The 15,376-nt window shown below is 40.5% G+C and overlaps 1 protein-coding gene across 6 annotated transcripts in view; it reads left to right on the top strand.

Annotated features, from left to right (window-relative positions):
- Window positions 1–15,376, top strand: part of arhgap39 (Rho GTPase activating protein 39) — a 60,489-nt gene that overhangs the window by 13,172 nt on the left and 31,941 nt on the right. For 4 of the 6 annotated variants that reach the window (XM_025899454.1, XM_025899453.1, XM_013273552.3 and 1 more), the window contains one exon: window positions 14,651–15,064. In XM_025899454.1, coding sequence (XP_025755239.1) covers window positions 14,651–15,064 — 414 coding nt within the window. The remainder of the gene's footprint in view (window positions 1–14,650; window positions 15,065–15,376) is intronic. The other 2 variants (XM_025899455.1, XM_025899457.1) reach the window with 1 other exon arrangement.

The raw sequence follows: 15,376 nt of genomic DNA, 5'->3' as shown, positions 1-15,376 counted from the left end.
CCATGGCACACAAAAAGACATTTCAGAGTGTCATTAATATGGCCCAAAAAAATCATTGGACATCCTCTTCCCTCCCTGAAGGACCTGCACAGCACGCGCTGTCTCAGGAGGGCACGCACCATCCTATGGGACTGCACACACCCAGGACACCGGGTGTTTAAGCTGCTGCCGTCTGGCAGGAGGTTCAGGCTGTTCAGGACAGCTTTTACAACAGAGCAATAGCCCTAAGCAATGGTAACAGCTGACCTGATTGGCTGCCTCTCTGGACTTTTTTGGGGGGACAACAACAACAACAACAACAACGTGCAATAAAACATACACTCATTCCTTTTATTCATACACTCATTCTTTTTGTTTCTTCTTTTTATTTATTACTTTAAGTTACTGTGTTCTGTTGTTTAGTTTGTGTTGTGTTGTGTTGTGCTGTGCGTCGTGCAGATGCGGGATAGTTTCCAATTTCGTTGTACTGTTGTTCTAGGTATGACTGTGCAACGACTACAAAGAGTCATCTGTCATCTGTTATGTATGTACATCTACTATCTACTAAAAGTATTTTCCCTCTTCCTGATCTCTTAGTTTTTGCATAGTTTTTGCATATTTGCCAGCCGTGGCAGCAAGATCTGCAAGTTCTCGAAAACTGGCAGTGAGCCCTGAAAATGAGCCGTCTTTGCCTAATCATTTATTTTTAGCCACACTGGAGAGTATTAAATGGTAAATGGCCTGTATTTGTATAGCGCCTTACTAGTCCCTAAGGACCCCAAAGCGCTTTACACATCCAGTCATCCACCCATTCACGCACACATTCACACACTGGTGATGGCAAGCTACGTTGTAGCCACAGCCACCCTGGGGCGCACTGACAGAGGCGAGGCTGCCGGACACTGGACACTGACCACCACCAGTAGGCAACGGGTGAAGTGTCTTGCCCAAGGACACAACGACCGAGACTGTCCAAGCCGGGGCTCGAACCGGCAACCTTCCGATTGCAAGGCACGATTAAGGTTTGTTTCAAAGGATATCAAATGAATTAAACCTTATTTATTTATTTATTTTTTGAGCTAGGGTCTGGCAGTAATCAGGCCTGAGTGCGGCTGAAAGATTTAACGCAGCTTTCCGAAACGTGGTTAGTCCCAGTTCATGATTTAACAAGGAGAGCAAATCATTTTTCACATAAAGCCAGGCAGATTTGGCAAACCTTTTTCCTTTAAAAAATAAAATAATTAAATAATCATATAAAAACTGCATTTTGTATTTACCGTGGTTATCTTTATCTAATATCAAAATCGATTTTAACTGAACATTTAGGTGTGACAAATATGTAGACAAATTAATAGTCAGAAAAGGGGCAAATGCTTTTTCACAGCCCTATATACAATCTATTCACGATCATTTTTACCCCTCAGCCATAAAAGGCTGATGGAGTATTATTGTCACCCCATTGAGTGGGTGTGTGGGTGTCATGGACGCCAAAGTTTTTTGAATGCAATAATTTGAGAACCAGGCGACATTCAAATGAATATCATAGGTGCATCTACTGAAAATCTCGGATGAGTTCAAATATGTTTTTTGAAAATCTTGCGATTGCGACAACTTGAAGGAAGTCACCTAGGGTTTTCAAATTGTTACCATAGGTGTGTCTACTAGGAGGCTCAGGGTTAGCAGTGGTAGTTGCCAGTATTATTTTTATTATCTTTGGATATGGAAACAAATCACAATATAAATCAAATCAGTAGTAGTACAATCCAGAACAGCTGCAGAAGGAGTGTGATTACAGATATTTGTCTGTGTGTGTCTGTCTGTGTGTGTCTGCATGCACACACACAGACACACACACACACACACACACACACACACACACACACACACACACACACACACCATCAGGAAACATCAAATCGCCAACCAGCAGATGAACTGGGGCGAGATGGGAGCATAAAAATGAATGTGTCATCAGCACCACCACAACGCAAGGGGGCAGTGAAATTTTCTTTAACAACAGTACTACAGGATCAAACAGAAAACTGTCACTTAAAGCAGGAAATCCAACTACTCTGATAACAGTAGATGGTACCAGAATCTGTCAGACAATCAATGTCTTTGCCACTAATATTCAAAGTATAGTTGGGGATAGCTTTATAAGCTTTATGTGAATATTTTACATAAGAAGTCAAATTCTTCTGCTCTAAATGCTTAATCGCTATCTGTATTGGTGTAGGTGTATCAAGGTTAGTAGCAAGTACTTCTTTATTGCAGGAGCGTGTGTGTGTTACATGCAGCTGTGGCTTCCTCCTCTGGAACACCTCGCCGTCCGCTCTGTGTGTGTGTCAGTCAGTCAGCCAGAGTGTCAGTTGGTCCAGTAACACTTCTAGCCCCTCTTCATGGGGCAGTCACAGGCAGTAAGAACAGGTGTCAGAGTAGTTGCCATGTCATCTGCCTCTGCTACGCCCTCTGTTTCAGCCATGGAATCCTCTTCCACCATCCTGTGAACCGGGGATAGGGGTGGGCATCTGAAGGAGAGTGATTGTATCATGGAGAAGGTCTTGTTGTTGTTTCTCTATCTTAGAGAGTTTCTTTAAGGTCCGGTGTTATAGCACATTATGTGGCAATGCAATGTTCCTTGAACCCGACTTCATTATTGAGTTCAATTCCATTTTATTTATATACTGCCAAATCACAACAGCAGCTCCCTCAAGCTGCTTTAAACTGTCATGTAAAGGCCGTACAATTATAGAGAAAAAATAGGGGAAAAAACTAATAATCAGATGACTGCCTATGAGCAAATACTTTGGTGACAATGGGAAAAACTCCCTTTTAACAGGAAGAAAGCTCTAACAGAACAGACTTAGGAAGAGAAGGCCCTCCCATTCCACTTTTAAATACTCTAGGAACAACAAATACACCAGCAGTCTGAAAGTGAAGTGCTCTATTGGGGTGATACGATACTGTAAGGTCTTTAAAATAAGATGAGGCTTGATTATTCAAGACCTTGTATGTGGTGAGAAGGATTTTAAATTTGATTCTGGATTTAACAGGGAGCCAGTGTGGGTGAAATATGCTCTCAGTACTCTTGCTGCAACATTTTGGTTTAACTGAAGTTTTTAGGGAGTTTTGACAATAATAAATTACAGTGTTCTAGCCTAGAAGTAATAATAGCATAAACTAGTTTTTCAGCTTGCTGTCACACAGGAATTGGAAAAAAGCAGTATTATATATTTGTTTACAAGGCACATTAGACTTACGTTACTCAAAAATGACTCCAACATTCCTCACTGTGTTACTGGAGGCTACGCTAATGCCACCCAGAGTAAGATTAGACTCCATATTTCTAAGACTTTTAGGGCTGAGTACAATAACCTCAGTTTTATCTCAATTTAGAAGCAGAAAATTAGAGGTCAAGCAGGTCTTTACGTTTCACTAATTGAAAGACCATGCACCAGGTGTGGTAGGCCTTTGGCTTACTCAGTGCACAGGATTGATTCAGCATGGTCCTTTAAGCAGCAAATTGACTATCAATAATTGATATTTTTAGGTTTAATCAGTTGTGAATGCTTTTACACTTGCTGTAGTAGCAAGAAGGTAGAACTGGTCACCTTCTAATCTGAAGATTGGTGATTCGATCCCTGGCTGCTCCAGTCTGTATGCCGAATATCCTTGGCCAAGATACTAACTCCAAGTTACTCTCCAATGTGTCCAGCAGAGTGTGAATGTCTGATAGAAAGCACTTAAGCACAAGAAGTGTTGAATGAAAGGGTGCAAATAGGTTAATGAGGAATGTTGTATAAAGCGCTTTCAGTGCTTGTAGAGTAGAAAAGCACTATATAAGAATGAGTTCATGTACCAGTTATGGGAAAGCTGAGCAAAATGATCTTCTCCAGGCTTCTGACACTAGAGCTGATTAACTGATAACTTGGTGACTGGATGTTTTCTATAAAATAAACTTAAACTGAGTTTAAAAAACAAACAAACAAAAAACAAAACAAACAAACAAACACACCCAAAACTGGTGTTGGAAGGGATCTCAAGTCTGCATTGTACTTTGTTAACAATTGGTGTGGTAAGCCAACACCTGTTTAATGATGGTCATTTACAGTGGGCATAAATGGCCAATTTTACTCTTTCAAACCATCTGTCCAGTCCTACTATTATGGAGGGTCTTTACTAACCTAAATATTGGACCTTGTGGCAAAAGTTCCAGATCCTGTTTCAGTCCTGCCTATTCGGTAATTTCTCGTGGGAGTTTACTATGTTTCTAATCACAACTACTCGCTACAGGTCTGGAATGTTGCCCTAAATTTTAGGAGCATGTATTCACAACGTGATTTTGATGGTTTAGCTGATAGGCTAATTTCACATGCCCAACCATGCATCACATGAGTCTTTATAAACTTCAAACTTTATCGGTCTTATAATGGATTGCATTTATATAGCGCTTTTCTAGACACCCAAAGCGCTTTACAATTCCACTATTCATTCACTCTCACATTCACACAGTGGTGGAGGCAAACCACAGTTGTAGCCACAGCTGCCCTGGGGCAGACTGACAGAAGCGAAGCTGCCATATTGCGCCATCGGCCCCTCTGGCCGACACCAGTAGGCGGTAGGGTGAAGTGTCTTGCCCAAGGACACAACGACCAGGACAGATGGAGATTGAACCGGCAACCTTCCGGTTACAAGATGAGCTTCCCAACCCCCTGAACTGTGTCAGGTGTGTGTCTGTGCTTGTATTAGACTGAGGATTGTGACACTGAGTGAGGACTCAGCTGAGACAAGACAGAGATACATTTTTAAATGTATCCCTGTAGCCACTGCTTTCATACAGTGGGAGCAAATGAAAAATTACATTTCTACCTACTTATTGGCAGTTTGTGTAGAGAGTAATGCTGACCCTCTTAAATGGTGGAAGGAACACAAAGTTGCCTATTCAGCAGTTAGATATCTGGCCAAGAAATACCTTTGTGTGCCAGCCACCAGCTCCCCATCTGAAAGCATTTGTAGTTGCAGTTGGAACATTGTAACCTGCCACAGGACGTCCTTAAAGCCTGATACGGTTGCCAGATTAGCTTTCCTGGTATATATTCTTTAAGATGTACAGTTTTGGCCTGACCTGTTTGTGCTAGTGCTGTGTGATACCACCGAGTTTGGTATCAGTCTGATACCAAGTAAATTAAGGGAAGTATTACTGATACCGATACTGATACTTTCAACCTATTAAGTGAGCTCATGTAGGGGAGAGCAGTGTGTCATGATTTATGAGCTGAATCATTGTACATTTGCTATATTCTGAAAGCATTCTAATGAACACCAAACAGTCAAAAGTTTGGACACACCTTCTCATTTAATGTTTTTCCTTTATTTTTACCACTATATAAATACTGAAGACATCAAATATATGAAGCAAGATATATGGAATTATGTAGAAAAGAAAAAAAGTTGATAAATAACTCTAAATATGTCTTATATTTTAGATTTCTCAAGAAGCCACTATTTGTTGACAGCGCTGCAAACCCTTGGCCTTCTCTCAATAAGCTTCATGATGTAGTCACCTGAAATGGTTTTCACTTCCCAGGTGTGCCTTGTCAGGGTATTTTTTATTAGTCCTTTATTTATCCAGGTAAAAATCTCATTGAGATTAAAAATCTAATTTCCAAGAGAGACCTGGCATCATGGCAACAAAAGTCACATACCACATAGGTATATAACATTTAAAACAAATACAATATCCCATACCAACATGTGTAAAATAAACAATAACAGATCAAATTAAGAGTACATTAAAAACAATCACACTGAGTAAAAGAGCTGTTCTCTCGTTCCTTTAAGACAGACTTAAACTCTCCCAAGGTAACCAATTCTGATAATTTCACTTCCTTCTGCAGATTATTCCAGGAAGCAGGGGCAGCGTATTTAAAAGCCTTTTTCCCCAATTCTGTTCTGATTTTTGGGACAATCAATTGTATGATATTGTGCGAACGAAGGCTGCATTGGTTGTGGTTTTTACACATATAAACACATAAATAAGATGGAACCAGCCCAAGGAGAGATTTATAGATAAAGAGCAACCAATGGGAGAGTCTGTGAATATGCAAAGATGGACATTTAGCAGCAGCATACAAAGAACAATGATGTACACGATTTCCATAGCCAGTAATAAAACGTAAAGCACAATGGTACACAGTATCCAACCTCTTTAGGTAGTGGGCAGGTGCATTCATAAAAAGCAGGTCACCATAATCCAATAAAGGTAAAAAAGTTGCATGAATCAAGTGTTTTCTCACTTGGAGGGAGAAACAGGATTGGTTTCTAAAAAAGTAACCTAGTTTTAGTTTTAACTTCGACACAAGCCTTTGAATGTGAGTCTTAAATGACAAATTCTGATCTATAATGATCCCTAGATACTGGTTCCTTGAATTGTTTTAATCTTAGGAGACGTAGCTAACAACTCTTTGCCATTTGAGAATAACATGAACTTGGATTTCTCTGGATTTAACACCAACTTAAGTTGAGTTAAATGGGACTGAACGACATCAAAGGCAGACTGCAGAAATTGCAGGGTTTGTGCTACTGAAGGGGATGAACAATAAACAATTGTATCATCTGCATAAAGATGAAATGCTGCATTTGACAAATTATCACAAAGGTTGTTTATGTAAAGAGAAAATAGCAATGGCCCTAATATGGAGCCCTGCGGAACTCCTTTGGATACTGGACCCAGCAGCATGGACACACTGTTTTCTTGCTGACAAGTAATTTGAAAACCAACTTACAGCATTTACAGATAGACCAATATTGTTTAGTCTATTTAATAAAATAGCATGGTCAACTGTAACAAAAGCCTTTGACAAGTCAAGAAAAAGAGCAGCACAGTATTTTTTGCAGTCCATTGAATCAACGATGTCATTAACCACTTTAATAGCAGCAGTTATTGTGCTGTGTTGTTTTCTGAATCCTGACTGATGTTGGGAAAGAACTGAATTTTTGTCCAAAAAGTCTTTCAGTTGTTCACTAATGAACTTTTCTAGAACTTTTGCTAGAACACACAATTTAGATATGGGCCTGTAGTTATTAACATCTGAAGGATCACCTCCTTTCAGCAAAGGGAGAACATAGGCAGATTTCCATATTACAGGGATCTCACTGTTCGAGAGGCTAAGATTAAAAATGTAAGTTATTGCTTCTGCTATAAAATCTGCAGCCAACTTAAGAAAATAGGGATCAAGTTGATCTGGTCCTGCAGATTTATTTAGATCCAACAGATTTAAAGCCCTGTGGACCTCAAAAACATTTAGCGGAGAAAAACTGAAGGGTTGGACCACAGATTCAGTTTGAGTGGTTGCAGAGAGAGCCTCCTGTTGATTAAGCTGTTTTAAATCTGGATATAAAGATTCAAATAGAGATCCTGAAGAAACAAAATGCTCATTAAAGCAGTTTAGAATGTCACATTTCTCTGTTAAAGTGCAGGAGTCTTTTACAACAAGAGTTGGCATCTCATTTGTAGTTATGTCCCCATAAGAAGATTTTATTATTTTCCAGAATTTTTTAGGATCATTCAAATGTTTAGTAGTTTTTGAAAGATAGAATTTTGATTTGGCCTCAGCTCTACCTCAGCTCTTTGAGGGTTTTAAAATACCCCTCAAAGAAGTATCTGTCACATTGTGTCTTAGCAGGAACAGGCTCCAATACTTCGACTATTCAATAGCTCAGCAATTTTCAGCAAGAAAGTTCTGTCTCATTAACATCATAATCCTCAGACTCAGCGAGCACTACAAACCTGTTACTCTGCCCCTCTGTTATCTTGGCATCAGTTAACTATATTCACAGCAGCACAGAGTACAGAAAACACTAAAAAAAAGTTTCTTGATCCTCTGCTAAACAATCTCTGAACCTTGGTCAGACTTAAGACTGTCAGTAGTCTCAGTGGGACATGGGTCATTTCAACTGGTCATAATTCACCTATGACCTAATAAATATGGTTTTTACCAAAATAAAACCCATTTTGTTTTTAAAAAAAATATATTTATTTTGATAACTTTAAATAAAACCTACAAATCCCTCATGTGCTGTTAAGGATGGGCTTGTAGTAAAAGCTCCAGTAGGTGTGAACATTTTGGTTCTGCTTATGTAAGGAGCAGGAAATGAAATATCATAGCCTTTATGTCTACTTCTTTATCTCTTTATCCCACACCACCTCGACTCCTCATCTGTCCTCGTCCAAGACCCTCTTCCTATTTAATCCTCATGAAAGTGTTGCCAGTCTGCTCAGTGGTCTCCCAGCAACGGAGAGCAGTGATTTTATAAAGACAAATGGTTGGGGAGAAGAAATGCAATCTGTGCAAGTTGACCTTTTTAAGAGGAGGGAGGAGGAGCTTTTAGCAATGCCAGGGTTATAGCCTCTATTCCGTGTTTTAAAGGTTGAGTTGTTGCAATAGAGATCTCAGAAAATCAAAGTTATTCAAACTAATTAACTATATTTTTAATGCTTTTCCTGTGTCCACTGATAAAGAATTTTATCTAGCTAGAATGAAAGCCTTTTACATTTAATTAATCCACAATTTGCTGTTTATTTAACCTGTAATGCACAATGCATCAGAGGGGTTTAATAAAGAGCTTGGGTTGGATGTTATCATTTCTCCGGGAAACTTCTATAGAGATTGAATTTACTTTCATGCACCAGCCACAGTCTGAGTGTTCATTTGGAGGTTTGATGCTCACATGGGTCATTAAGGCTGAAGCTGTATGGACACACTACTAACTCAGTCAAACCAGTGCCTCTCTGTAAGTGGGACCTGAAGCTAACAGGTCCCACTCAAATTCTGAAATTCACACATCCACAAAACAAAACTGTAACACCATCTCAGCGTTCACATCACTCAGATTAGGTTATTGTACTTGGCCCTATAAATCCTCGAATCCACTTACTCTGGATAGCATTACCTTGGCCTCCAGTAACACTGAGAAATCTTGAAGTGTTTTTTTGACTTTATTGTGCTTATTAAACAAACTACTACTTTCTTGCATTTGTGCAATATCTCTAAAATTATAAACATCGTGTCAACCCTGATGTTAAAAAAACTTGTTTATGATTTTATTACTTTTTGGGTGGACTATTGTATTTAATTATTGTCGGAGTGTCTCAAAAACTCTCTAAAAAGACTTCATGCCCCTCTTCTGTGGAACCAGCTCCCAGCTTAATTTCGGGAATTTTGTCTCCATTAGTACAGGGTTTTTACCTTATATAAATATAAAGCGCTTTGCAGTGACTGCTGTTGTGATTTCGTACTTTATAAATAAAACTGAATTGAACTCTTAAAGAAAGCCATGCCGAGACTTGAGCAGCTATAGTTATGCGAGGTACTATGTGTGCTCCTTGTGTATGAGAGAGAAAAGAGAGAAAGAAATGGTACACCAGTTGTCAGAGTGAATCCTTGTCAGATGAAGTGGAACAGGCCAGTTAAATAAAGATCCAGAGCAGAGATAGTAGGATTAATTGGCCATAATTGGTTAATGTGGTGGTGCTCTAGAATCCATTATTGTAAATGTAAAGTTCAACAACAACGCTGAACGAGATCCAGAGTGTAATTGAAGTGGTGGGTGGGCTCTTTTATAATTTTAGTGAAGCCAATTGAGTCTAATAATAGATTAAATGCTCTGTTGATTCTGCCACTTTCAGCATCTATATCAGGGGTCCCCAATCCTAGTCCACGAGGGCCGGTGTCCCTGCAGGTTTTACATCTCACCCTGGGTCAACACACCTGAATCACATGATTAGCTCATTACCAGGCCTCTGGAGAACCTTAAGACATGTTGAGAAGGTAATTTATCCATTTAAATCAGCTGTGATGGATCAAGGACACATCTAAAACCTGCAGGGACACCGGCCCTCGTGGACTAGGATTGGGGACCCCTGATCTATATGGATGTTAAAATCACACACAATAATTATTTGATATGAAGTGAGTACTAAATCAGAAAAAAAGTCAGTGGGTTTTTGAGTTTTCCAATTAGGTTGGACAAGGCTAAGAGTTATACTTTCAAACTCCATCTGGGCCTATGGTTATTAACCATAGATTTACAATAATGGATTACACAGCAGTTGGGAATAGATTTCACCACAGTAGATGTCTTTCTAAGTGTTATAACTAAATTTAAAGATATAATTAATCGGCTTTTGTCATCTTCAGTGCCATGTACAAACAGTGTGGAGCAGTTACCTGAACTCTGCTCCATCCAAGGTCGATTATCTTGTTGATAATTTTACATCTTCACGGTCTCTGACCCTGGATACTGTAGTTCCTCTGAAAAAGAAAGCCTTAAATCAGAAATACTTGAGTCCTTGGTATAACTCTCAAATGTGCACCTTAAAGTAGATAATTCGCAAGCTACAGAGGAAATGGCATCCACTAATTTAGAAGATCATCATTTAGCCTTGAAAAATAGTTTGTTCTATAAAAAACCCTCTTTAAAGCTAGAACTTCTTTTGACTCATCATTGATTGAAGAAAATAAGAACAACCCTAGATTTCCCTTCAGCAATTTAGTCAGGCTGACAAAAAAGTCAGAGCTCTGTTGTGCCAAGCAGTCCTACAACCTTTACTAGTAATGACTACATGAACTTCTTCACAAATAAAATTTTACAATTAGTTGAAAATATTACTCTTTACCATCTCACAGGCATAACATTAGCTACAGTTACTTTCAGTACCACTGATATTTTTTAGGCTCCTTTTCTCCTACTGATCTTTCTGGGTTAACTTCAGTAATTACTTCCTCCAAACCATCAACGTGTCTTTCAGCCCTCTTTCTCTTTCCTACAAGACTCCTCAGAAATCCTATCCCTTGTGGTGTCCTCGGGTCAAAAATGGTCCCTAGGTGAATGGCAAACAAGTATATGGGAATCCCGAGGACACCACACGGGTTTTAATTAATTCTTGAAACTTAAATATGATCAACCTACCTCTGATAATCGGCTATCTACCACAGGCCTTCAAGCCGACAGTAGTTTAACCGTTACTTAAAAAGCCATCACTTGCCCCAGGTGTCTTAGCTAATTACAGACCAATCTGCAACCTTCCTTTAATCTTGAAAATTCTAGAAAGAGTAGTCGTTGAACAGCTAACTGATCATCTGCAGAGGAATGTGTCAAGGTGAGCTGTGTGGCAGGCAGGGGTTGGACCCAAACGCTGGACTCACAGATGGTAAACTTAACTTAAAGTGTCCCAAAAAGTTGATTCTGTTCATCTGGACGTAGCTTTTTTAGCGGGAGAAACTTTTCGTCACTCATCAAAGTGACTTCTTCAGTCTCAGCTGACTGCTGGTTTTCCCAACCTTATAAGCAGTACATTTGCACAATAACTGAAACCAGCCTACTGAATGAACAGTGGGCTGTGAGGTCAGTTCCTTGATCATTTAACTTAAAGTGTCAGCTTTACTGCTGGAAAAAACAAACTGAAACTAAGTACATACGTACTAAAAGAAGCAAACAAAAGATAAACTGGAACTAAGGATCTTGAACTTGGAGCACATGACATGACAATACATTACAAATGTAAGTGTGAGTAGTGAAAATGTCCATACTGAGCACCATACTGGGCAGTGGGCATCTTGAATGATCTGCAGCTTTGCAGACACATATGCACTGCACTTTCTATTCTCACACCAGTTTGCACTTGCCTCATTTTCCTGCTTCTAATACATTAGCTTTGAAGACAAAATTGTTGCAGGTTCTTTTATATACTTATATAATATAAAATGCAGGCATAGTCAGAAGATGTTTTGAACATGTAATTTGTTATGCTGGCCTCCCAAAGTGCACAAAAGGACTATTTATAAAAAAAAACAAATACAAGAAAACATGGTAGATGTATGGTAGATGGTAAAGCAGTCCCTGTCTACTTAGAGACAGAGACTCGTTTTGCATGCTCACACTGGATGGCTTTTGCTTTTGTACAGAGCGCAATTTTACCTTGCTTTGGTGGCCATGCTTGCCTTGTTGTCTTCTGCAGTTACTTGTGGAGGCAGGAAAATAGCTGCTGCTGGGTGTTGGTGGGCACCTGGATTCGAATGAAACACCAAGGAGATGAGCACACAAGTCCTCCTGGTGACTCTGCTGCTTGTTGTGCTGTTTGGCGCAAAACATTTTGTGAATCGTGCAGCTGTTGTAGCTGCTGGAGCCCTGTAATGTGCCACCTCCTGGTTTTCCAGTGGACTTGGTGGGTCCCAAGCATATGAATTGATGAGTCCATTCCTCCCATCTAGCAGTTGTAGTCAGCCACTGCTGTGCGTCTAGAGACAGGGATCCTCCAACACTCAACATCTTCTCCCTTCTGCCATCACAACACTTTGTTAGCTGTGAAGACAGCGTGGAAGTTGCTGTAGATCAAAAGTTCTCTGGTGCTTTTCCATCCACAGGTCTAAAAGTCAAAACCAGAGCCAGAATTAATATGTACTCTGAATTGTGAGCTAGTGCAATTGAATTAGTGATGTTGTGGCATGTGAGTACTTCAAAATATCCAGCTTGGAAACATCTTTGGGCTTTAAAGAGATATGCAACTGAATGTCGCCTTCATAGCAGCGAGAATTGTCACTGAGATTTCCTTAAAAGTGGTTAAAATGTGCTGAAGAGGGAGAAATCATAACAGAAACAATAAAGGCCCAAAACAGAACCTTATAGTAGGAGAAGTGGAAGAGGACCAGAACTTAAAAACAGCCACACACAAGAAACATTGAGACAGATATCAGTAGGATCATCCAAAACTAGACATTACTATCTCAGCCTATTGATCAAAATGTTCAACAGTATCAAAGGCAGAGGTCAAGGCAGAACAAAACTTTGCCTGCATCAGTATGCAAGCTGTCACTGGAGACTCTAAGAAGGGCTGTCTCTTTGGAACAGTTATAAGATGTAAACTGCTAAGTTTCAAATCTTAGCAATAAACTGTAATTTTCAAATTGGTCTTTAAATTCTTTAAAGAAGAGAAGGGTCAAGATTTTTTCAAAAAAGAGGGTGGATGACAACATTTTTTATTTAGTTTTTTTAAACCTGTCCTGTCCGGCAAGCAGATTCAGTTCAGTTTAATTCAGTTTTATTTATTTAGCACCAAATTACTATAACAGTTGTCTAAAAGTGTTTTATGTTGTAAAATAAAGAGCCTACAATGATACAGAGAAAAAAGAGAAAACCAATTAGATGAGCCCCTGTAAGAAGTGCTTTGGCGACAGAGGGGAGTGGGAAAAATCTCTTTTAACAGGAAGAAACCTCCAGCAAAACCAGGCTCAGGCAATCTGCCACCACCGTTTGGCAGTAAAGGGAGGAAGATAGGACAAAAGACATGCTGTGGACAGGAGCCAGATATTAATATGAACTAATGATTAAATGCAGTTCAATAAAATGGGAATCCTCCAGAAGCCTAGATCTATTGCAGCATAGCTAAGGCAGGATTCCAGGTCACCTGACCCAGCCCTAACTATATGCTTTATCAAAATGGAAAGTTTGAATTCTAATCCTAAAAGTAGAAAGCGTGTCTGCTGCCCAAATCCAAACTGGTTGCACAAGGCTGAAGCCTCTTAACCCCCATTCCACTTGTAAATACCCTTGGAAACACAAGTAAGCTCCCAGTCTGAGAGTGACGTGCTCTAATGGGGTGGTGCAGTACTTTGTTTTTAAATTCAATTTTGGATTTAACCAGGGAGCCATTAAAGGGAAATATGTTCTCACTTTCTAGTCCCTGTCAGCATTCTGCTGCATTATTTCGGATCAGCTTTTTAGGGAGTTCAGGGAAACATCCTGATAATAATGAATTGCAGTAGACCAGCCTAGAGGTAATAAATGCATGAACTAGTTTTTGTGTCTTTAAGACATTTCTGCAGGTTAACTAATTGGTGTGCGTTATCTGGCTTCATAGATAAATTTGGGTATCATCTGCATAGCAGTAAAGATGTTTGCTATGCTGTCTAAAGACACTGTCTAGGGGAAGCATGTATAATGTAAATAGAAATGGTCCTACCATGGAACCCTGTGGAACTCCGTTATTAACCTCAGTTGACTACAAATTTAATTCTCGGTCACATTAATCTGGGGAGAATATCTGCCTCCATAAAAAAGCAGATGGGTGAATCTGTTTCAGGGGGAGCTTGGCTTTAGTCTTATCTACCTATGTGCCTTACAGGGGGCCGGGGTTGGTCTTTGGATCTTTGGCGACTTTTCAGGGAGCTGGAGAGCTGGGACTGCTGTTTCTGGGTATCTGTGTGTCTGTCTTGATTGGTGGTGGTGGGGAGCATGAGTGATTGCTGCCTTGCTGTCCTGGAATGTTGGGTCTGGGATTCTTGTAGTCAGGGGTGCTTGCACTGGGCTGGGTGGCTTGCCTCTTTTGCGTGGCTCGGGTATGGATCTGTGGCCCTGGCACTCAAACATGTAAGGTGGGTTGTCCTTAGTCTCCTTCAGAATGTCTGGTTTACGCCTCTGGGGTCCTTGGTTGTCTGCAGGTCCTTTCTGGGGGTCTTTGGCTATTTGCCTCTCAAGTTTATCTGCACCTTAGAGATTGAGGGTTTTAGGAGGGAGGTGTGGATGGGCTCTGTTGACCAGCTAGTTAGGCTGGCAGATGGAGTATGTAGCCACTGTAATTCTAAAGCTGTCATTTTGCAATCTGCCCCTACAGGTTGGAGTGGGTGGAAATCATTGAGCCACGCACACGGGAGCATATGTATGCCAATCTGCTAACGGGTGAGTGCGTGTGGGACCCACCACAGGGTGTTTGCATCAAGCGTACTGGTGAGAACCAGTGGTGGGAGCTGTTTGACCCCAATACTTCACGCTTCTACTACTATAATGCCTCTACCCAACGCACAGTGTGGCATCGGCCTCAGGGATGTGACATCATACCCTTGGCCAAGCTGCAGACTCTGAAGCAGCACACAGATGCCACCATCACTCGTCCTCCAGGTGGCGGGCGGCGAGCGTCTGCTGACAACAGCCCAGGACGGAACAGCGAGGTCAGCCGAGAAGGAAGCACCTCGTCCTCCCTTGACCAGGAGCTGTCCGACAAACAAGGCAACAGAGAGGAAGCAGACAGGTAAGACTGTTCACCTGACAGGGACTAAGAAATAGAAACATGCAGGAGGCATTAATTCTGTATTTAGTAGGCCATTTAGCCACACTTAAAGGTGAGTTAGGTACAGGTATACAGCACACTAGAACAATGCTTAGGGTAATGTTCAGCCATCAGAATGGCACTGTGCAACCTCCATGATGCTCAATGTGTGAACCTCCCCCCCCCCCCAGTCAACCCAAAAACCTCCACTCAGTTATGTGGATATGAGACAGGAACTAATGTATTTCTCACTTTCAACACAGAGATTTTTAATGTCCAAAATACAACAATAAT

This window comes from Oreochromis niloticus, linkage group LG17, assembly GCF_001858045.2.
Source record: "Oreochromis niloticus isolate F11D_XX linkage group LG17, O_niloticus_UMD_NMBU, whole genome shotgun sequence".
NCBI lineage: Eukaryota > Metazoa > Chordata > Actinopteri > Cichliformes > Cichlidae > Oreochromis > Oreochromis niloticus.
The sequence above is the reverse complement of the archived record's forward strand: the minus strand, read 5'-3'. Positions and strand labels throughout refer to the sequence as shown.